This window comes from Volvox carteri (assembly GCF_000143455.1).
Source record: "Volvox carteri f. nagariensis unplaced genomic scaffold VOLCAscaffold_44, whole genome shotgun sequence".
Classification (NCBI taxonomy): Eukaryota; Viridiplantae; Chlorophyta; class Chlorophyceae; order Chlamydomonadales; family Volvocaceae; genus Volvox; species Volvox carteri.
In genome coordinates this window covers 1,065,393-1,088,775 of record NW_003307587.1, presented here as the reverse complement: position 1 = coordinate 1,088,775, position 23,383 = coordinate 1,065,393, and the positions used below count along the sequence as shown (strand labels likewise).

The 23,383-nt window shown below is 56.0% G+C and overlaps 4 protein-coding genes across 4 annotated transcripts; 1 reads left to right on the top strand and 3 right to left on the bottom strand.

Moving 5' to 3' along the window:
* Positions 1-181: 181 nt before the first annotated feature.
* On the bottom strand, positions 182-529 carry VOLCADRAFT_95549 (uncharacterized protein; the record flags this gene model as incomplete). The annotated part of the gene is made up of 1 exon (XM_002954596.1): positions 182-529. One exon carries the CDS (start codon positions 527-529, stop codon positions 182-184), a length of 348 nt encoding a protein of 115 aa, XP_002954642.1.
* A 13,265-nt stretch (positions 530-13,794) lies between these two features.
* VOLCADRAFT_82924 (uncharacterized protein) lies at positions 13,795-16,257 on the bottom strand (the record flags this gene model as incomplete). The annotated part of the gene is made up of 6 exons (XM_002954595.1): positions 16,013-16,257; positions 15,610-15,926; positions 15,328-15,470; positions 14,835-14,982; positions 14,186-14,341; positions 13,795-13,893 (listed from the first exon to the last, which is right to left on the bottom strand). Exons 1-6 carry the CDS (start codon positions 16,164-16,166, stop codon positions 13,795-13,797), a joined length of 1,017 nt encoding a protein of 338 aa, XP_002954641.1. The 5' UTR covers positions 16,167-16,257.
* Positions 16,258-16,381: 124 nt separating this feature from the next.
* Positions 16,382-19,462, top strand: VOLCADRAFT_102215 (uncharacterized protein; the record flags this gene model as incomplete). Its single annotated transcript, XM_002954663.1, has 7 exons — positions 16,382-16,502; positions 16,628-16,677; positions 17,075-17,224; positions 17,601-17,696; positions 18,291-18,372; positions 18,802-19,013; positions 19,280-19,462. The coding sequence occupies 7 exons, from the start codon at positions 16,382-16,384 to the stop codon at positions 19,460-19,462; spliced, it is 894 nt and encodes a 297-aa protein (XP_002954709.1).
* Positions 19,463-20,521: 1,059 nt separating this feature from the next.
* On the bottom strand, positions 20,522-23,248 carry VOLCADRAFT_106497 (uncharacterized protein; the record flags this gene model as incomplete). The annotated part of the gene is made up of 6 exons (XM_002954594.1): positions 20,522-20,643; positions 20,909-21,022; positions 21,489-21,675; positions 22,013-22,210; positions 22,686-22,892; positions 23,069-23,248. 6 exons carry the CDS (start codon positions 23,246-23,248, stop codon positions 20,522-20,524), a joined length of 1,008 nt encoding a protein of 335 aa, XP_002954640.1.
* Positions 23,249-23,383: the final 135 nt, after the last annotated feature.

Below are 23,383 nucleotides of genomic sequence, written 5' to 3'. Positions count from 1 at the left end.
CAATCAGGTGCTCTGTCCTCAATCGTAGGCAGCTCTGGACGCAAAAATCATTTTCCTCTATGACAAACCCTTTGGGAGTAACCCAACACAACACCCATCATGAAAGCTACAACTGACACCCAGGCATCATTTTCCAAGCCTTTACAGACCCTTGCCACAAGACAAGTTCTTGTTGAGGTGATCACCCCGGAACAACCACATGGGCGTGAACATGATCAGTCCATTGTGGCAGCGGTGAACATGTTTGTGACACGGGGGGGTTTGACATGTAGACCGTGCAGAGCTTGCCCGTTAGGTCCATACCCAACATGATGTTCAGATCATCGGTCTCCATGATGTTGGTAATGATGCTTACATCCTGCAAGCTGAGGAGCACCACAAGTTGTTGGTACTCAGTGTTGTAATGCCAGTTGATGGCCAGTGGCAGCTTGCCATCCACCTCTGCTCCAGTGTTGAAGAAGTGGCATGATGTCTTTCTTCTTCGAAGCTGCGTGTATATCCAGTGAGACCAGCTTTCCATGGTCGTCATAGTCAGTGATGATGCCGGTGGTGATATGGTCTGTGTCGGTGATGACACCTTGTTTGGCCTTCATAAAGTAAAGAGACAGTGTGTCTGTCTGCATAAGTTCATGACTGAATGTCAAACCTGAAGAGGACAGCTGCAGAGAACATCGGTCAAATTTCAGTGCACTGACTAGGTAAACCAGTCATAAGACACTGCTTTATGATGTGTGAAACAGGGAGGTGTATCTTCACCTGTGGCAGCTACCCTGCGAAACCCTGCCTTCCCCAATATTTTGGGGCACCCTCATCCAGTCACCCTAGTCAACTTCTCAGTGGATCACTCAGGTTCCACACCCACCACCAGTGTTCCTGGTCGGCTCGCAGGTTAACTTTATCCCAGGACACTACCATCCATCAACTAGGGGTGCAATGCCTTCCACCATCGGAAGGACTTTAAACCTAATGGGTTTCGATCCCGGGATCTCCTGGGGGCAATGGTCGCGCTTTACCAGTAGTGCCAAACCCTATATGCTTTATGTATGGGCTAGAAACTAGGCCAACTGTGCATTAGACTGGGACTGCCAGGCTAGGCCAGACTGAGCCTCACCAGCACAGAAAAAGCTACAACTAACAAGCAATGTAAAGGTGTTTTGAATCCTTCTGTATTTACTTGGATCGGGTCAAGGGCTTACTGGGGACCGCTAGAGGACATGTTGGGCTGCAGATGCTGCGCCTTGTGAGCAAGTTGATCCTGAAGCTGCATGGAACCGTTACAAACTATGTCAGCCAAACCCCGATTGCAAAAAGACACAAGGTCTAGATGCAGCAGCTTTGTCATACACCAAGCTGTTGCCCCCCAGGGACAACATCCTTGTTCCAATAATGGTCACCTCTCTTCATGTATTCAATAGTCACTATTCTCCAGCTCCCAGACCTTGATGGATACACTACAACCCGATGAACCCAACTGGTGCTGTTCATCACCAGTCGGTAGCCTTCCTTGGAATATCACACAGTCAGGTTCGTCAAGGTCTCTGTTCCGCACGATTTGTGTGTTGGGATCCCTAATAAGGTTCTCAATGTAGTCTTTTGTGTAGTGTGGAGAAATACGCTGTCTGAAACGTTTTCCTGCCTAGTCAGTCCCTATAAAATTCATTGCAGAAGCTCTAGAGGAGGGCAGTGCCGAGGATGAGCACTGCAAAACTTTCTCTGCTAAAGCAGCCTCTTTCACAATTACAAATAGAGTCAAACCCTGTAAGCTTGGTGGATTCTTCGCTGTTTGCCCAGCACAAGAACACAGAACAAGCAGGCATCACAAGCTTCGTCACTGACCTGCCGGGCTGTCTAGGGTGTAGGGTGTCGTCTACTGTACAGTAGACGTCTACTGTAGACGTCTACAGTACAGTACAGTACTGTACAGTAGACGTCTACTGTACAGTAGACGACACCCTACACCCTAGACAGCCCGGGAGGTCGGTGATGAAGCTTGTAACAACGATTAAATGCTGCACAAAGTTCCACTGACACCAGCTTCTAGCCTTGGGCACAATGAGAAAAAAATCTGTCCCATACTGCACAAAGTAGAAAGTAGAAATACCGCACATACTGAAAATTACAGTACACGCCAATGCCCTCGGAAGGGTAACATAATACCCAGAACAATGTAATAGGTAAGTATCAATGTCCGGTAGCTGTCCTTGATGGCAATGGGTCATGGGCTCCTCTCCAATTGTCCTCATGACTGACTGACTAAGACAGTATGACAGAGATTGGTAAGCCACTCAAAAAGTGCATGAAACGTGCTCCCAACAGAGTGAAACTCGTGCATCTGAGGTAAACTATCCTTGCCAATAATTTGCGTGGAGCCAGAAGCGTCGGATCGGGCCATGCATTGCATTCAATAGAATATATACTGGGTTTACAAAACAACGTTACAACTTAGGGTTTTAGGGTTTTATAAAGTGTGCCCCCAGGACAACTTCACACCGCCTATGACAAAATAGACAATTGAAATGAGAACGTCGCAGTGAGAGCTATCAAGACGATTTTGAAATTTGTTTTATGGAGCACACACGAAATGGAAATCAAGCCGCGAACATGCCTATGATGAAGACATGTGTCTAATCCACGAAACCAACACCAATCAATAACACCGCAACAAAAATACAAAGAATATGATTAAGCGTCCTAGAAAGGATCCATCCATCTACATCCACGCACCATTAGGGGATCGGGATCTTGATAGTGTAGAGTGGGAACTTGAAAGCTTCAGGATAGAGAGAGGCCCCGGGAGGAACTGTCTCAATACCAGACTTTTTATTATCTAACCAAATCGCAACTGGATGGTGGTGTCGGAAGACACCTATTGGAAGAGTGTAGTCCGCTTAAATAGCGGGGATGCAGCCATCACATGAATCATATGGCCAGTCCTGAAATGGTGCCGGAATGTCATACCGTTGATCCATGCTTCCAATTGATGACGGGGCTCCACGAGCCAGGGACCAGCATCCCAGTCATAGCCTGTGCTACGACCCCTGCCCATACTTCTGCAAGTATGGACTTCCGCCCGAGGTGGCGTTTACTTGTAGGCATCCATGACAGCTTCCCGCTCGCCATAAGATCTGACAGAAAGGCGGCAAAATAGGCAATTGGAATTTAGTTAGTTCCTGTGAACTTGTACAACAACCAGCCAAGCGAAAAGGAAAAACTAGATGGAAAAGGTATCAGTTTGGGACCAAATTTAAAAAGCGGTATACAACAACTATGCGTTATCATCAAGTTCAGTGTGTTGTGAATCAGATGATTATTCCGGTCAGACCTCTCCACTGTTGTCTTGAGGACTATTTGTCGTACTTATGGAACTGTACTTCGGTTCCTTTAATGGCAGCGGGAAGCCGTATCCTTTGGTTGCATGTAACAGAAAGTGCAGATCATGCTCCGAGTAGCAGTATAGCGTAAGGCACAGAGCAGCTTGCAAGTTTATAACACAGTGCCTGTTGTATCCTGTAAAGCTTTCTGCACGGTTCGGGCTCTGAATCCCTAATTGTCCGTGGTTAGCTCATCCGGTCTGATTTATTGAACGTCACTGTTATTAACTGATACCCGCCAATCCTGCTGTCGGTGATTACAGGTCTTAACTAATACTGATATTAGTTTAGTTGTGGCGCCGTTGATCCGCTAGATTTGGTTGGATGCTGGTGGTGAGTTGCTGAACCCAACGAATACATTCTGAAGTCGGATGGGGTGAACGGATTAGGGTGCCCCTCTCGCAGGGGAGAGCAGGGTCTGCCTCGGGAAAGGGGGCCGCTGGTGAAGCTATACCACCCTGTAACAACATCATACATACCTGGGGCCGACCCGTCATCCAGAAGGATGAATGTTTGCTGCCATACCGGCGTGTGCACATTGTACAATGTCCGTGTGCGGTACATACGATCATTGTACGATATTTGAATATACAGGTCACATGTGCCGGCCCAGTCGTGCACCGCCAGGTCGCGCGCCTCCACAATCTGCCGTCCAAGACACCAACATGGTGCAGAGCAGTGAGGTCGCGAGGTGCACAGGTCCTATTGACTACTCCCGCAGCGCCGCCATGTGTGTGCAGTACGAACCGCCATGCTAACCAGGACGCACTGCCCTGCACCTCCGGTTGAACCACAACAGCTCATCCCGGCGTCTCACCCGGCATGGCGCCATTATGAACCTGTGACCCACGCCGGAATGCCAACCTGTACCATACCAGCTTGTGAGGCATACAGTATTTGGCCTACCTGCAAAACGAAGGACCTTGGACGAGACCTATCGTACGGACTGCCGTGCAGCAGCTTTGCTTCCTTATAGGCCCACCAATCTGCACTTATGAGCAGGGTTATGCTCGGCCCACCAACTGCCGCCGCCGCCCCGAGACCATGTGAAGGAGTGCTGACGGGAGTTTCCTGCATCAGCGGCCGCGTGATGATGAGCCTTCCCGCCGGCCTCCAGCGTGGCATTGCCGTACACTGGCGGCGCTGCCGCCTCTGCCTGCTGTGCCGCAGATGTGACGGCATCACTGTGAACGGATGGAGCGCCTGCGGTTACCATCACATCAGAGGCGGTATCCACCCCCTTACTGCTACTGCTGCTGCTGCTGTCACCACTGCCACGTTTGCCGCCGCCCCCGCCATTGCTGCCGTTGCTGCTGCTGCCACTGGTGGCACCCTCCCTGCTTCCGAGACTCCCTGGGCCGCAGGTGTTCCTTTCCTGCCCTGTGTCGTGGGGGCTGATACAGCTGCGGCAGCAAGCGCTGGTGGTGCCGCTGGTGGTGGGAGACCCGACATGGGGCTCTCCAGCAGGAGAGCCATCTGCCAGGGCCCGTCCGCGGGTCTGGAGGGAGGTGGTGTGTAAGACACAGCTAGTGAGGCAGGCTTCAGCCGAGTGATGTGTGGACGATGTTTTCGACGCGCCCTAACAAGCCAGGTTCATCCTAAAGTGCACGGCGCCGTTTGCTAGGAGCTTGAAAAGCTGCAGAACCTAGGAAGACACCAATAACGGAAGAAGGACGGTGCAAATAAACTGTAGTACTGTAGAAACCGTACGGTGTTTCAGCATTATATAACGAGCGATACGCATAACAAGATCCTTGCCTGCACAATCCAGCGTTCGTCTGCTCTTCATCCATTCACTTACCAGCCTGTTGCCATGTATGACATTCATGCCCCCATGCGCACACTTTGCCACGCCCATGCACTTCCCCCACCATCCTACATATACGACCAATTCGGGGATAACTCCGGCCCTAGCCCAGTATCAGCTACATCCTGTCTTCTCGCTCACCTCCATCAGACTGCCACGGGCTCGCCCCCCGCCCCAGTGTGCACCCGTCCTTAGCCGCCGGCACGTGCAGCCATACCGAGCCCAACAGGCCCGGAGCGGGTAGCCCCGAAACCACAGGTGCAGCGACCGATGAGTGAGTAGATGACGCCGCGGAAGTCGGGCCGAAGGAGGCAGAGACGGGGGAGGAGGAGGAGGAGGAAAGGGATGACGCGGCAGACGGTGGCAAGGTGCTGGAGGACCCGACACCGGTTTTGCCAGCAGTAGCAGTAGCAGTAGCAGTAGCAGCAGCTGCTAATCCACCGGCGACATTCCCTACCAGGCCGCTACATCCTAGGTCCTTAACCTGCAGCAGTAGCAGTACCAGCAGTAACATCAGTGGCAGTTGCTGCAGTAGCAGTGGCTAATGCAGCTGTCGAGTAGCAGCAGCAGCATTTGCCTTCCCTGGCCACTGGACAACTATATTGACGGCCATACAGCTGCCGGCACCAATGAAGGTACACCAACGCTGCTGGCTCCCTAAACACAATGCAATATTCATTATCACACACAAACATACATATGCACACATCTTATTAGGCCACAGGCTACCGGATGACCGCTTCCTAGCCAAACCAATCCTCGGAACGGAATGGGATTCACCCATTTGCAGAATGCCCCAACGAATAAGAAGAGCCGCACCACCTCGCACCGTCCGTTGCCCGTCTAGGCCCTCTTAGTGCCGCGGCCGCTTGGCGGGCGGGGCCAACTCGCCCCTTGTGCACTCCTCGCCGCCTCCGTGACGGCTTTCACCAGGTCTGCTTCCCTCGTCGCCACCATCAACGCCCTCGGGAGCTCCACCTTCACCGTCTCCTGCCCCTCCGGTGCCCTCCTTGCCGCCTCCGCTGTAGCCGTCGTCGGCGCCGCCGGGGGCCCTTCCTGCGCCCTCAGATCAACAAACGTGTCCGCGTCGTCGGGTTCCGGCGGTGTGGGGGCCGATAGCAGCTCGTCGGCGCCAGAGAGCCCTCGTGCGCCGTACAGTCCCTCCAGAACGAACTCAGCACCCCGTTTGACACATACGCCCTGGGGCCACCAGAAATATGGCGCTAGGTCGTTTAGGTGCAGAATTTAAATTATTCGTCTGAACAACACAGTACGAAGAAGCCATATACGGGAAAACAATGTACGATGGAAGCAGTCCTCGCCTGATCGCCACAGACCTTCGGGTAGCACGCCCTGTTTGAGTCTCAAGCCTGCAAGAGCCGCCGCATGTCTCCGTCTTTTGAAATATGTTATCCAACGATACTCGTTATGGGCGGTGCCTCAAAGATTTGCTGTATTTGTGCCCTGGGTAAACTGGGCCATAAGGATTACCAAATTTGACCTGATTGATTTCCTTTATGGATCCTGCTGATTGTTTGCCCCCCTCCTGAGACCAGGGAGAAGTGGCCAGGCATGATGGTATACAAGGCACATCAAGCCTGTGGGCTCATCAGTGTAACACCAGGCAAAGTGTACTCAGGGAGATGCCAATGGAGCTGAACCCTTCTTATATTCCTCCCCCCTCGAGTGAACATCCCCGGGGGCACCCTCGGCCATATCCCGTAGGATTGTGAATTTCTTATTATTTTGACGTTAAACAATATTTCAAGTGTTCTTGTCCACCATTCTCAGGTTAAGTGTGTTCTTAAACCATCCACATCGATGCAAATGCTGATATCAGCATTCCCAAGCATTCTCAATAAAAGCCTGGACATCTAGCATTCATTGCATTTTTAGGCATTACCAAGCCATACTTAACAAATGGGTTGCATACGGTTACCGTATACACTACTGCTGAGGTAGGACAGGAGTGTGAGTAGGTGAAAGCCTAACAGGTGAAGCTTGAAGCTTGTCTGCTGAGGACAAAGGCATTACACCAGGTACTGCACTACCCCTACATCTTTCCCCCCCTTACATCCGCATTATCCACATCTGCTACTCCTACTGCTGCTACCACTGCTACTGCTGCTGTCTAATAGCAACGGTACTCCTTCACAGCTACAGCGGTGCCTCACCCACCGCCTCCAGCAGCCTTGGCGGCAGCACTCCATTTCGGCCCCCCTGGCGCATACGCTGAACCAGCACACCCAGCTGCTTGCGACTGGTGCTGTCCAAGTCAACAAGCGACAGCACCGCCCTAAGATCCCCCTCCGCCACCGCTGATGGACGCAACGTCAGGGCCGCCGCCAGCCGCAGGGCACCAGCGGCAGACAGCCCTACCACCTGACGAATCTCCGCTGCCTCCGCTGCCGTACTGGCGGTCCTCGCAGCTGCCGTACTGCTACTCATGCCAGTCAGCGAAAGAAGGCGCTGCTGCAGGCCCGCTGGCTTTGTCCCAGCCGCTGCCCTGCTGCTGTACAGTACGGCATGTGTAACGTCGCGGAGGAGATCGAGATGCGTGGGAGGCACGGGCAGGTTGGCGCCCTGTTGGCGGTCCAGCAAGGGACCGTACTGTACGGCAGCGAGTGCCAGGTCCGCGAGTGCGTCCCCGTCCAGGGCGGTGATGTACGGCACGACGAGGGTAAAGATTGAAGCTAGTAACGGAGCATCAGGATCTGACTCCTGGAAGCGGACCTGAGCACCCACCGCATTTTGAGGGAGAAGGAAGTGAGGGGGGAAGGACGGGGAAAGGCATCATCAGGGTTTGGGACGCACGGCGAACAGGAGAGCAACACGGCGCATGGTGACGGCGGCGGCGGCGGTGCATGTCTTCAAATACGCGAAGACTACACCCGGGGCTGGGCAGACTGCATGGCAATGCTCCACCGTTGCTACTGACAGTGGGGTTACCCAGGGACACACCGGGGTCGCTCACAACCCGGAAACTGCGGAAATGAGGTAAGGAGGCAGCCCCTGGAGTCCCCTGATCGGCATCACTTCCATCACAACATTGCTGGGGCCGGGGGGATAGCATGCCCACAACTTCATGCCCACGATGCGCGCGCAATCACACGCCACACTGCAGGTGCGCACATACATACATACGTACATACACACACTTGCCTTGGCTAAGGCCCGGAGCACCTTGCACAGCTCCCCCGACGTCACCCCGTCCTCAGGCCGCCGGTGCACCTGTGCCCACTGCTCCGCCTCGCGCTGCAACATGCCCGCGTCTGTACGCCACGACAGCGACGGCAGTCGTGCATCTGAGCTCTCCTTCGCACACGGATCCAGCTGCGGTGGGGCCTCCGCCTCCTCCTCGCCAAGCCCAACGCCGCCGCCATCACCCCGCAAAATCCTCGTCGTTACAGAAATAGGAGCAGGAAATGGCTCTGCTTGCTCCGGTACCGCCACCGTCTTGCCGTCGTTGATCCACGCTCGTGCGACGAGCTGCTGTACGAGGCGGCCGTACAGTCTCTTGCTCGACTTGGCCGTCACGCCCCAGCCCGCCGCCAGACCCGCCAGGCGGGTGAGCAGGGGTACCGGCAGAGTGCTGAGGCGGCAGGAGGAGAGCAGGGCGGCGAGTGCGGGGGGGTGGCGGAAATCGAGGGCCTCCAAGGCGCCGACGACGCGGGTGAGGTCAGTGGGGGCCACTCGCAGCGAGGGGCCGGCAGATGCCACCACGTGCTGGGCACTGGCCTGCATGCAGCGAGGGGGTGGAGGGGGGTCAATCGATATGATGATGGAAAGGAGGGTTGCAAAGATTGGGGGCCACAGATAAATCGGGCGGTGTATAATCATGAAGGGAAGTAAGCTTGGCCGCATGGCGAGGGGCAGAGCTTTTGGCCCTGATGGCACAAGTGGATATCACCCTGCTCAAGCAAGGTGCTCATCGTCGCCATACATCTGCCCTTGGCTGCCCCATTCCACACACCTGCCTTCACCTTCTCCATGCCTCCCCCGTGTTCTACTCGCCTCGAAAGGAGAGGAGAACACGGACCAACCCTCCCACAACCCTCCCACACACCACACCACCATCAGCATCACCTGCAAGAGGCCCTCGTGTCGGTGGCCCAACCTGCACACAGACCCGCAGCAACAGCGATAGCGTTAATCAGTCAGGAGGGCAGGAAGGTGGTAAAGTGCAGGGCTGGGGGAGGGCATCAATACCTTACACAAGCGGGATCTCAACACCATGCATGTACATGCAAATGGCCACAAAGCAACCCACTCTGTGACACTCAACATACGGCCTAGAAGACGGAGACAAGCTGACTCCGTTGCCACCAAGAAGGAACGACTTTGTTTCCACGGTTATCCGGTTGTGATGTGGGGTGTTGAGGGAGGGAAGGACCTGGTCATACCGTCCTCCGAGGACCTGGCCAGAACACCCTTCCGAACTTGCACGTGCTCGTAACAAGAACCACCCGTTTCCATGTGCCTTCCGCCTTCCGTCCCGCCACTCCATCCCATCTATAGACCCTCGTCTTCCCCCCCTCCTTTTATCCCCAAACCCTTCACCCCACGGTTCCGCCTCACCTGCGGAAGGCCGCCAGCAGAGGCGCAAGGGAGGCCAGTGTGAAGTCCCTCAGCACCCGGCGGGGCCGCTCATCCCTCAGGTAGCGGCTGGGCCGCCCGCCGGTTCGGGCTCGAGGGGGTCTGGGCCGGGGCCAGGCCTGCCAGCCCCGAATGGTCCAGTACAGGAAGGTGGCGCGGGGCAGCAGCGGACCGGAGGACCAGTCGTGAGCCTGAGGCAGGTCGGGCGGGGTGGGAAGGAGGAGGGGATGGGGGTTAAAAATGGTGGTGGGGCTGTTACACAAAAGCTGTAAGCAATCAAACATGGGGACTAGGAAGTATTGTGGGACACGTAAGTTAATCAATTAATATTAACTTCTCATAGGCTGTATCCACATCCCACTGTACTCCCTAGTCCCCTCTTTTTCCTACGTACAGTTGGGAGTTTACGGACACCGTTTCCCTCCTCCACCCGGCCCCTCTACCGGGCCAAGGGCAGGGCAAGGTGTTCCGCACCGCCCTCACCTGCAGCTGTGAGCTGATCCGGGCAGCTGCCGCATCGCCAATGATATCCAGCGCCTGTGCGGGATACGCGGGTGCGGGGTATTGACGCGGGTGCGGGATGGGGGGATGAAAGCACATACACGCACACACACACACACACAAGCACGCAACAAAATAGAAGGAAAGAGCGCACAGACAGATCACAGAACATGCAGGGCTTGAACCCTACTCCACATGCTAGCCCGACTCAGGAGTTCCTTCCCTGGGCCCCCTAGCTCGAGGCCACCAAGGTTCACCAGCAGCAACCTCGCCCAAACCTCCGCCCACCCCTCCCGACTCGCTCCTCCAGACAGCTCACTACCCACTTGCGTGTGCCTGATGTCCAGGGAAGCAAAGGCCCAGGCCAGCTTCACAGCCGACCGGTGGTTGAGCCAGGGCCGGTCAGCTGCCAACACAGCACGATCCGCAGCCACGGCCGCAGCGACTGCGTCAGCCGCCGGGCCGGTGGCGGTGGCGGCGGCGGCCTCATCTTTGAGCTGCCCCCGTGGCAATGATGATGATAATGATGGCTTTGCTGGTGGTGTCGATGACGTTACTGGTACCGCAATGTTGGCGGGGCGTGTCGCGACCAGGTGCTGAGCAATGGCCTGTTACGAGTCAAGATTCCATTTACATGTATATGTATGTATCTGGGGCATTGCACCAGGAGGGGGACCCTTCCCTGACCCCATAACGATTACCCGACCCGACCCAACCATTGCCAATGACGGCTCCTTTAACCACCACTACCGTTGTCCAACTCATTTCAGGCATGCAGCCCCTGTGCCCTCCGAAACCGCAGCCAGCTCTTCCCAGCTCCCCACATGCCCCTCCACGCCCCCCGGACCTGCAGCGCCTGCCTCACGGGCTCCCTGGCTGGGTCGGGTGCTGTGCTGGTGGCTGCAGCCAGACTCCATGCGGTGGTGGCTAGGTGGGAGGTAGTGAGGGAGGGCAATCGGAGGGACAGCTGCTCGCAAGCCACTCGGATAACATCCGGGTGGTGACGCCTAGGAGGACAGGACGGACAGGAGGAGGGAGGGGGGTCAGGACATGAGGACAGTCTTACGGAGTACCAGGGAGAGGACATTGGAAAGCTCTCCTTCCCGTCGCGAATTCTCCGTTTACTAAAAAGTGATGCGCATTCATCTGCAGACCTGCCCGGACAGTCTTTCACAATGCACTGGGGGCAAAGACAATCTCTCTCCCCTCCCCGCAATGCCCTTCCCTCCCCACCCCGTGCCCCTCCACCCAAAACACAAATCAACCTTGCTGACCTGCTAACTCCAAATGCCCATAAGCCCCTTGTCAGTTGCTCGTCCGTACAGTCGGGCGCCACCTGGGCCAGCCGGGAGCCCAGAGCGTCAAGCAGACGCAATGAGGTGGCAGAAGCGCTGTCGGCAGAGGCTGATGGAACGAACGAACAACAGGAGAAGGGAACAAAAACGGCATCACATGCGTAATCAACTGTACAGTTTTTCGTGAGGCCTGGTTACAGACAGCGTCCGCGGGCAGTGGGAAGGAGGGTTATGAGTGAAGAGCAGGCAAGCGGGCGGACGGAAGCCCTTAATCCCGTGCTGCTCCGGACCACAGTCCGCAGAGGAACTGGGCGTCGCAGTGCAATGCCGTTACCTTTGGGGCCATTCCGTCGTTGGTACCTCAGCATGCGAGGTAGCCGCTGCAGAGTCCGCGTGACCTGCTCTGGGTCGAACCAGGCGCCGTATCGCAGCACCGGTATAGCAGCGTGTTCCACCAAAGTCGCTTGATCCAGTAGTGCAGTGACATACTTTGTGTCCACGGGCTGGATGAAATTGTATCTATTGGAAGCCCGCGAAGCCTGGGTGGCAAAGCAGGCGATCGCACTGCGGTCCGGCGATGGGATGGAAACGTTATGCAGCTACCGTTAACAATGTGACTCTTTGCCGAAGCAGCCTTACCGATGGCCACCCCAGCTGTCCGATATACAGCTTGTGCTGCAACCATCGCTCGCCGCCGTCGCTGCATCGAGGCTGTCAATCAAGGCTTTGGATGCAGGAAATGAAGATCCTGATCATAAAAAGGAAAAGATTGCTCCAAAAGCACCGAGAACACAGACATCAGAAACCTATCCAGCGTGGGAAACGCACCTCTGCCGTGGCCTAATCTTGTCAAAAATAATAATTTAACGCGAATAATTGTCATGTTAGAAAAATCATGGAACTAAGCTGGAACCGCTCTGGCAACCGCTACCGAGAGCTGGGGTAAAGTTCTATAGCGTGAAGACGCTACCGCTAATGTCTTTCTGCAATAACAGTAGATAATGACACATTTACGCCTTACGGCCGGTCGGCCTCAGCCCGTCGAACCATAGTGCCGTACAGGGTCTCGAAGTACTTCATGCTTTGCCCCTTGCCGCTCGGTAATGACGGCCAAGCACGGGGTGTGGTGCGGCGCTGGACAAGCTGCTTACGGTTTCCGCTGCACTGCCTGCGGGCGACAATATCCGGGTAGCGGCTTCCTGACGTCCGGCATGGCAAAATCCACACGTGACCCTACTTACACGGCACGTCGAACAGCACATGCGCATGGCACCGGACATCACTGTCCGTGTCCTGCTCGTGTCCGACCCACAACAAAGGCCGCTTGAACCCATAACAAGCGTCGAAGTGGCCGATAAGCTCAAGAAATTATCCCACTACCAAAGCACACACACACACACACACACGCACACACATACACACACGCGCACACACCGGCGTACCAGAATCGTGCGTTACGCACTGCAGCCGCGCGAACTTGCACGCGGTGGGCTAAACGTCCAACATTCAACTCTCCAACGCAAATCGAAAGCCAAACGACTCATCCTATGTGCGCCCTCTCCCAACAGCAGCGTGCAGACAAAGCATTGTCGACAGTCGGAAACCTCTATCACACACGTATATAGTCCGTATTGGCACCCGCCTAAAGCACCAGCGGAAAATACGCCAAGCGATGTTGTAACGTATGCGCAGCCCAGCGATGACGAACTTAGAAGTTAGGACGACCTGCTTTATTTGGCAACACACGTATCCCTACAGCGAGCGACACTTTCTATACCATCTCCCATGCAAATTTCCGAAACCAAATCCTATGGGGACAATATTGAGACCTCCCCTGTACACCTGGCCGCGTTCTGGACCATATATCAACCGACTGTGTCATCCGGTCATGGAAGTCCCGTCGAACCTGCCAACGACTTATATTACGGCCCCAAAACGCAAGAGAAAACGCGAAAAGTCCTCCACTCGGCGCGCCAGCACGGCTTGTTCCTAACTCTCTTACCGGTACACCCCACCCCCCCATAAGCCGCTCCCGGCCTTCCTCTACTGCCCCGAATTCCTCCCATGTAATCCGGGAGTGCAAGGACGCTCCAACTCCGCCGCAGAGAAGCCTCAAAGCAGCCGCCCCCGCCGCGACAGACACCGCGCCGCGACAGCCCGCCCGCCGCATCTGCGCGGGGCCATATTCGCATCCGCCCAGAGAGCCCCTCCGGAAGCAAAAGCCTCACACCGCCTTGGCTGTCTGGCCGCGTGACTGCTCAATGACCCGCACAACGCTGGCACCGCCCATGTACAGCCCCACAAGCGGAATGGCCAGCAGCGCCTGCAGGGTGGAAGGGCCCAGCGCCCCAAGTAGGTAGAAAGGAGACGAGGTGTGCACCGCCAGGGAACCCCCCGCCTGGCTCACACCCACTCAAAAGACATCAGGAAAGCACATGGCATGCTCGCCCTGCCGAACAGCCTACTGGCCCCGGACGGGTGCTGCCTGCGATCTGAAGATCCAACACAATAACAATTGCGTTGCATGGTGCCCGGGTTCCCCTCCCCACCGGTACAGTAACTATGCTCCCCCCCTGTCAGCAGTAGGACCTAAGGGGGGCTGGGCACTGCAGGACGCGACTCAGAAACCCTGCCTGGGTGAAGGGGTCGGTAGACGGTGTCAGCACTGCCGCCGCAATGGTGGAGCCCACCACCACCCATCGCCAAATGGAGAACATCTGCTCGCTGGTCACAATGCCCAACTGGCCCAACATCACCTGCAATACAGGAACCTGTGCGGCAGCATAGCAGGGGGAAGCGGGAACTATCACAACAAGACATGCATGCAAGGCGGTTGGGGGGCCCTGCTGAGTACGGACGAACTGGAGGAAAGGGGAACTCTACACAGGTTCGAGTATGGCGGTTAAGTGACACCTCTGTTCAGAGGGAAGCGAGGAAGACAGTATTGCAGACAGACAGTTAGGTATGCAGGCTGACTGACAGACAGACGTTCGTGCGGACTGAAGGGAAGCATACTCCAGCTCTTGTCCTTTGCGCCTCACACACCTTCCCACATGCTTGGCATGTCACCACCTTCCACGTACCCGTATTCCCTACACTGTCAGTACGGGTTTAGCGCTCAACCCCGACCACATACGCGACTCCATTCCCCCTCGCGCCTGTCCGGCTGCACCTGCCTCCGGAGTGAAACCTCCTTCCGCTCCCCTGCCTGCCCACACGCCCTTCTGGTTTCCGCCTCTTCCGACACTCGATCCTCCTGCTCACCTGGAAAGACAAACCCGTACTTAGCATCAGCACCAACACGAACTCGAAGTACTGGTCGATAGACCACAGGCTCTCCACAGCACCGTCGGCGTATGACACGAAGAAGTTGAGGGCCGCCGGAGTTAGAATCTCGTACGAGAATGCCAGTCTGGGATCAGGAAGAGGCCGAAGGAGGGAGCGGTTACGGGAAATGAAACCGAATTCAGTCGGTGATTGGGGAACGAAGCACCCAGGCTTGGACCGAACAGAAGATAACATACGGACTCTGTTCCGTGCTGCGGTTTTGTGCTTCCTTCGCGTCTCTGCCACTTCCCCCTGACCCGCTCCCGACTGCTTCCCCACGAACCCCGTAGGTAGGCACGTACATGCTGTCCAGTTAGACTAGGAAGTGCCGCTTAAGATCATCCACCCGGGCCAGTCTCCCCCGCCGAAGTTTCCCGAGAGCCCGGGCCCGGGTTGAGTATTTCGAGGGTGGTAAGGTTCAATCACTCACCCCAGGTAGAACAAGATGGAGCTCCCGAACACGATGGGCGCCAGGAAGGTGCGCTCTGATTTCGTCAAGCCAGGTACGACATAGGCAATTACCTCGTACAGTACAGTGGGGGCGGCCAAGAGGAGGCCAGCGTAGCCCGAGGCCTGTGGGTCGGGAAAATGGAGAGCGCAGAGTTAGGAAGGGGGTTATCCCGCTCCTGGAGCCATGCATGAGTGTCTTAATGCTACTATTTCAGGGGGAGCCCAGATGGTTTTGAGACCGGTCCCGTGGATCCCTACTTACCTTCAGTGTCGTGAAAAAGAACTCTCCAGGCGACAGCTGCAGGAAGCGCACGCCTGCGTCAGCGACGGGGGCCTCCAGGAACACAACGAGGTCCTTGCTGAAAGCAAAGCATGCTAGGATGGCTACTGCGCACGCAAGTGCCGCCACAAGCACGCGCTCGCGCAACTCATCCAGGTGGTCCCAAATCGGCATGCTCAGGCTTTCCTGTGGAGGAAGCTCCTCCGGATCCGGGTAAAGAAATTTCTGGAGCGCGCCACTTCCCTCATCCTCCTCCCCAAACTCATCCGGGCTAGACCGGAGCAGCGAGGGCACTTGCCCTGTGTTGGCAACCACGATATCGATTCACAAATCGAAAGCACAAAAGCAAAAAGACTTTGATGCATCCAGATCTGATCACAAGCACCTTCTTCGCGGATAATTGGAACAGGTGTAAGCTCCTCAGGGTTCGCACGGCAGAGCTGCCTTCGGCATCCACGCCCCAGAGCTCCAGGCATTAATGCAACTCGACCGCATATCCGTGGAGGTAAGGTAAGACGGCAGGAAGACTTTAACAACATTGCGCGCAATGGTCACCACTAACTTGTTCTAATCGCAAGGCCTTCTACAGACGCTTGCAGATTCAGAGCGAACACAACAGAATCCTTCGTGTGGAAAAAATGACGCCAGCAGAGTCGTTACTGGGTGGCAATGAAGTTCTGGTTCCGGAGCTCCGAAGTAAAAGTCCATACTGGTCAAAAGGCATCTTCAGCAGACGTTAAAACAAAATTAAAGGATGGGAAAGTCCTCGAAAGATAAGCGCGACATTTTCTACCGTAAAGCGAAGGAAGAGGGTTGGCGAGCTCGGAGCGCTTACAAATTATTACAAATTGATGAAGCATTCGATATCTTCAGTGGTGAGAAATTAATTTGGCTATTTACTGTCCTGTAGCTTTACCAGCAGCAACTCTGTTTCACACGCCGCCTTAGCATACAAGCGCGCTTGCTCCTAACAACAAAGTCCAAGTTCACCAAATTTCAGGTGTCGCGCACGCTGTGGACCTATGTGCAGCACCTGGCAGTTGGAGTCAGGTAGGGCTAACAATAACCGTCAACAGCATTCGCTGCAGACATCGGCACACAATTGGCGTTCATCAGCACAGAACAGCTGATCCTTACGGACGTACTGGCCTCATATTATGCATCACTAACCGAGCGCCGCACGAATCCTTCCTTGCCGTCTTGATGACACACTGGCAAGAAGCCACGGAAATGACGACTCGCCACATCGCACAGTTACAACATGCGCCTTAACAACATCACGCAACGCACCGCAAGCCCATTTTCCTCAACAGCCCTCACTGTTCCTTCGGTGCGGTGGCACCCTAAGCCACGAGGCTCACAATGCTATCTCCTCTCATCCTCGCCCACCAGCCCCGCCAGCCCCAGCCTGAGACGCCTGTGCGTGTGTGTTTTATTGCACCTGAAGGTTCTGAGCCGCAAGCTGTACCTCCCCGCGGTTCGTTCTGGCAGCCCTTCGCCCCCCACCATTGTTGCGGTGGATCTTCAGCCCATGGCGCCCATCGAGGGGGTCATTCAGCTGCAGGGCGACATCACCAGCGAGGTAACCGCCAAGCAGGTGCGACAATATGGTGTTGCTTGCCATGGTAGCGGCGTTGGTAAATGCGATGATGGACGGCTCATTGGAACTTTAATAATAAGGAGATGCAAGAGGCAACCTGCTATGGATGCATCAATCGCCTGGTTGGTTTCCCCTGGCTCCTGTCCTGTTGTTCCCCAGGTTGACCCCGCTGGCAAGTGCCCAGTGCTGTACCTCTTGTAGGCGCATTAGACAATCGTCCCTGCTTTTCTGTTTGGGTGAAGGTTGTGCGAAGCGCAGCGGGCGGGTGACAGCCGGTAGCACTGGGTGTTACCTCTAAATATAGGGCATAGAAGCGAAAGGTGATAACACGGATTACTGGAGACCTATTTCCCGCCTTCCCTTCTCCCCGCAGGTCATATCACACTTTGACGGGCAGCCAGCGGATCTAGTCGTTTGCGACGGCGCCCCTGACGTGACCGGGCTGCACGACCTGGACGAGTACGTCCAAGTAGGTGGTGCCCGTTGGCCTAGCACTGCATCGGCCCCCACGGTAGCGCACATCCCGGTAGCGACAACGTCCAGGTGGCGACATGGAAGCCTCCGTAGCATTAGCGCTGCATCTTGTTGTCCCCACTTTGTTATGCTCCATATGTACGACACCGTGACGGGCTCTTATGTGCGGGTGCTGTTGCCGTCCTTCCGTTCAGACGCACTTGCCTCCGGAGCACTCCCCTCACCGCACCTCATTTCTTCGGCTTTCATTCCGGTGTCCGCGGGTGCCGCCCCTGCCTTCGTTTTTCCTAGCATGTTTGTGCACGTCTTAGCTGAGCTCTGTTTTCCTTTTATTGTGTTTCCTCTGTATCCGTCCTCACTTTTCCACGTTCTCTATATTAGTGAGCACTGGGGGGCCGGGGCTGCAGCCACGTTGGCACTCGGTGAGCGCCGCCCTGGGAGTCTACCTGGATCCACCTTGCCGTCATCACCGTCCTTCTCAGCACCTCATCCGGAAGGTCGACCGCCCTTCTTTTCCTGACATTCCTCCGCTCCTCCCTTTCCCTCGTTCCCCTCCCTGGGTGTTTCCGCTCCTGCCCCCTCCCTGCAGGCCCAGCTCCTGCTGGCGGCTTTGTCCATTGTGTGTGCCGTACTTCGACCTGGAGGGACCTTCGTGGCCAAGATCTTTCGGGGTACGGACGCGCATCTGCTCAGCAAGGCTAGGAATACGAAAATTACAATGGAGGTGCTGAGAAGGATCCGCCGTGGCCGTACGACGGCCAAGTTGGCGGAATGTAGAAAAGCTCATAACTAGTGGGTAGCACCGCTTCCAGGTTGGTGCAAGTAAGCACCGATGTGCCTCGTTTAACTTTTATAATACGCTCTTTCGGTCCGACCCACCCACCCGGTGATATAGCCATCAGATTCCTTGGCCTGACATTAGTTCTTCTTTCAGTTGCTGCACACCGCCTTTGCAACCGTCGCCACCTACGGTGCCGCACTTGTACGGGACGTGTAGGTTGAATCTTAATTCAGCTGTTGCCGCCACACCCGATTGGGGTCCCTTTCAAGACCCTCTGAGCCGCTGCTGCACCGCCACGCTACTGCCCCCCGCTACGCAGGCAAGGACGTTGCTCTGCTGTACAGCCAGCTGAAGCTGCTCTTTCCCGAGGTCTATGTGGCCAAACCCAAATCCTCCCGCAACTCCTCCATTGAGGCGTTCGTGGTGGGTCGCAGGTTCGACCCCCCGGAGGCACTGGCGGGCCCGGGCGGCTTGCAGTCGCTGCTAGCGGGCGCTCAGGAGCGCCTCTTTTCAGATAACGGAGATCAGGAGGTGAGAGGAGGACGACTGGTGCATCTCGACTGGTCGGGATGGGGCGGCGGTCTGGGTTTTAGGGTGAGAGGAGCTAGGGTTACCCTGTCCAAGCGCGATTTGGTGGGCGTTTCATGTTGCGCCGGGCGTGTTTCCCCTGCATGACGCAAATGGGAATGTTAAGGGGGAGGGCGCCCAGTGCAGTGAGGCGCCAAGTGACCCGCGCAGGTGACCTAATACCCCCCTCCCCCTGGCCCTCTCCTCGTACGGTCCCCTCGCCCCTCAAGGCACAGCTGCTGGTGGCTCGCGCGGTGCCCTTCCTGTCCTGCGGTGACCTCGCCGGCGGTGACGCGGATCGAACATATGACCTGGACCCCGAGACATACGTGCCGCTGGAGCCTGTGCAGCCGCCCACTGCCCCAAATTACAAGACAGCTATCGCATTAGTCAAGGGGGGACAGCTTCAGTAGCAGCTGCCTCCTATAACGAGCAAGTTAGCATGCTGCTCGCTTTCCGTTTAACGCTTGATGGGCCGGCACCAACCTGCCTTTACTATCTGCGTGAAGTCAGCAATCCTGTGCGGCCAATTCTACCTCCCCTTTCCTCCCGCGAAGATGCGTCCTCCTGGCTAGTCCACCGCACCGCACCTCCAGCATGCCCACATGAGAACTAACCATTACATCGTACCTGCCTGCAACCAGATCCCTGCCACACATCAATGTGCCACTGGCATTGGCCGTATTTCCATTGGTTCCCTATCATTGTCCCCGACCAAATGAAATGGTCACGCAGCAGGGTCACAGCAGCCCCTTCCCGACCGCAGACAGAGTGATCGTCACAAGGAGTAATATAGTCGGACAATGGTGGCAGAGCTTTACATAAGGAATGGATCACCACTGCCAGCCAAACACTGGCGCCTCCACGCCCTGGGGCCCATGATGCGGTATGCCATGCAAGCCCTGCACATGTCCCTCAGTCGGCAGCAGCCGCTGTGCCGACCCAAGGTATAACTGAAGTCCACTCAAGACACGAAACCAATCAAAGAGCCTAGCTCCAGGCGCTGAAGCAGCCACCCTATGCACGCACTGTGCCAGTCTTGCGGCAGTCCCGAGCTTCAGCAGCTCTATCCACACGGGCTCCCTCATCCACACGGGCACTGAGTCGAATGCGTCCCGCCCGCCCTGCCTCCCACATGTGCAATATTAGCCAGCTGACCGCCGAGCACAGTGCCGTAACACGCCTTCCACAGCATGACGCTAACTATAAATTCTATACGCATTGAAAAACACATTAGCCCGGCAGCCCATTGACCTATCTACACCACCAAAGCCAGCCACTTATCCAAACAAGCCAGCAAAGTTCTCAAGCCCTTCCTATAGCTCCTGATGAGGGGCACCAGGAAGTACAAGTTGGCCACACTATACCATGTATCGCCGTGTCCTAGGCCATGTCTGTATACACCACCGGGTTGCACCCCCTCTCGCCACCGCGAGAAAGCGCAGGGCAATTACCGCCCAACAGCCCTATCCTCATTTAAGATTCATCCGGACAATGCTGCGAATCATGTCGGTCTTTTCGGAGTTGTTTGGTCGCCACGCGCCCGTGGATGCGAGTCGTTGCTGCTCGGCCTTTTTGCGTGCATGCTCAGACTCTGCGGGTGGGGCGTGACAACAGGCAATCAATGGCCGGATCGCGGTAGAGCAGCCTCACGACCTACAACCTCCACACACACCCGCACACACACAGCTATTCGTGTACCATGATGCCCCTCATCGTGGCTCAGATCGTGAAGAACCACACAAAGACATGTGCAATCGCAAATACGAGACAGTATTCCTGGTTCCCTCCCTTCTCCCCCCCAGGTTCTCAGCCGCCTCACAGCCTCCTACTGGACCACCATGCGGCCCTCGGCTCACCTAGCTTGGGAACCTCGGGGTCGTGCAGGTACTCGGGATGACGACCCAGGTGCCGCGGGTTTAGGGACGAGGGGCGGAATGCGGGGCCCCCATCCGCCTTGACAGCCGCGATTGCTGTAAAGGATGAGGGGAGGGACAAGTCCGGGTTGACGGGGCTTACGACGCAGCAGGAATGGGGCCTTCAGTCTATCCGCTTTGGTGCAGAGCCCAAATTGCTCGTACGGACATAAAAATTATCGCAGAGTAGAAGAAACTTGAGCCACTGGGCCTTTGTGCTTCTAGCCTGTGACGCAGCGCATGCACACGAAAAAACCCGATCCTTCCTCCACACACACACCAAGTGAGTTCGGGGAGGCACGGCTAAGCCGAGTAGCACCAGGATGCAAAGACACGCGTGTCCACAAACGAGGCCGCCCTAATCAGGAGAACGTGCCAAGTCCGGGAGAACACGCAAGCGCTGGACCTGTCTCCGGAAACCTGACACAAACCGGCCATTCAACCCGCCGTACCCACCCATCCCCTGAGCTACGAAGCTCCCGGCTAATCCGCAACGCCCCTCTCAGCTCATTCTCGCTCCTACCTTGTTTAGCTGCTTCTGGGTCCTTGGGAGCCACTGCAGGGTCCGCTCCGAGCACGTACTCGTATTCGCCTGCAATACCCCGCCCTTTGCTGATGGTGATGTTGGGCACACCCGCGCCGCCTTTCTTTGGAGGTTGGGACGGCCGGAAGGGCTGCGGCTGCCGAGCTGCTAGGTCCGCTTCCCGCTCCTGTGTGCGGGCGGGTGGTCCAGTGCACATATGGGTACATGAGCAGGTCGGCGGATGCAGCTAAAGGCAGAGGAGCTTTCAGTGGTGGCGAGTGCGCCGGGGTGCTGGTCAGAACGTGGGGCCCAGCACGTGGGCATCCATTATCTGCAACTGGACTGGCTTTTCTCGCCTCATCACCGCACATGTATTTGAAGCTTTGCGCCTCCCCGTCACCCAGCCAAGACACACACATACACATATGAACCCATCCAAACCCTCTGCGAAACGAAGGACCATCCCACCAAAGGACGGGCGCCAACCGTTTGGAGCGCAATCTACCCTCGAGGAGGACACCGACCTGCAACCGCCGCTGGCGCTGCATCTCATCGGGGTCGTGCTGGTACTCGTACTCGGTGGCCACGCCCTTGAAACCCTGCCGCTCTGAGAGGGTGGTCTTGTTGAAACCGTACGTGCCCTTCTTGGCGGGTGATGTGTAAAAGCCACGCGGCTCGTTGTGGACGTCGGCCTTGGTTTTTTGAAAGGCTACGCTACGACCCTGTGTGGGTGTACGGAACCGGCAGCAAATGGGGAACTTAGCATGGACGTGAGGACGACGAAGCATCGGCGAGGAGGGAGGGTTAGGTGAAGGGAAGTGAGGGGGAAATGAGAGAACGTATTTTGGGTGTCCTGTAGCGGCCGTGTATTGTCGTCAGCCTGCAGTACTGCTATTAGCCTTCCCTAATGTCTGGACCTGGACCGTCAATCGTATGCTGCGCCACCATCCGTGTCAGGGTCACTCCCATTATGGCAGAACCATGATGGGTTTGCAAAACCAGCGTAAGGCGTCTCTTTCCTCGTGCAGCCGACATTCCCTGCGTTGATGGCACGATCCTTACACGAGCTCCAAAAGGGAAAAGCCTCCGCGTTCTCCACCGTCACGCGAACAAATCAACCAATCCAAAGTCCCATGGACCGTTTACGTTTCATGGGGAGCTGCATCTCCAAACCCGTTGAAGTCGTGGGCTTCTTACCGGGATGTACTCCACTTTGCCTTGCAGTGTCCCCACAAAGTCTCCAGGGGTAGTGCTGACTTTCATTGGAGACGCGGCTTTGAACGGCGCAGGTGCGACTTGCTGCTTGCGCTGGGTGTTGTCCTCCTGTAGGCGCCGCCTGCCCGGGTCGAGGTATTTGTCACCATTATAGAGACCCTTGAACGGCTCGAAGGTCGCGTCGTTTCCCTGTTGTACAAAGGCAAAGGGTGTAAGTTGCACGCCCTACGCATCAGGCTCAATGGAATCGCGAAAACCAACGGGCCCTCTTTCTCCTGGTGTTAACGAATCTTTGTGCGCACGCTACCCGGTGGGCACCACAGGTGAGCATTACTGCAACGCTATGCGGAAACCGAGAAACGCACCTTGCCAACTCGCCCCACCGTGGCTTTAAAATTTAGCCCATGATCGCGGAGCTGTGTTCCTACGGGTGAGCTGGACCGACTCCCTTTCCGCGAGCCGCTCGGGCTGGCAGAGCCCTCTGCTGGCGGATCTGTCGGTGTAAGGTAGATATGTTCTTGGAACATGCCATACTTTGTTGTCATTTTTACTAGGGAAAGCGTAGAACGTAAACGCACTTAGATGCTGTGGACAAAGCCACAGAGAATATGACTTATAGCTAAATGTGATTTCACGCTTGGTTTGGCATCGAGAATCATATGTTATATTAAAAAACCAGA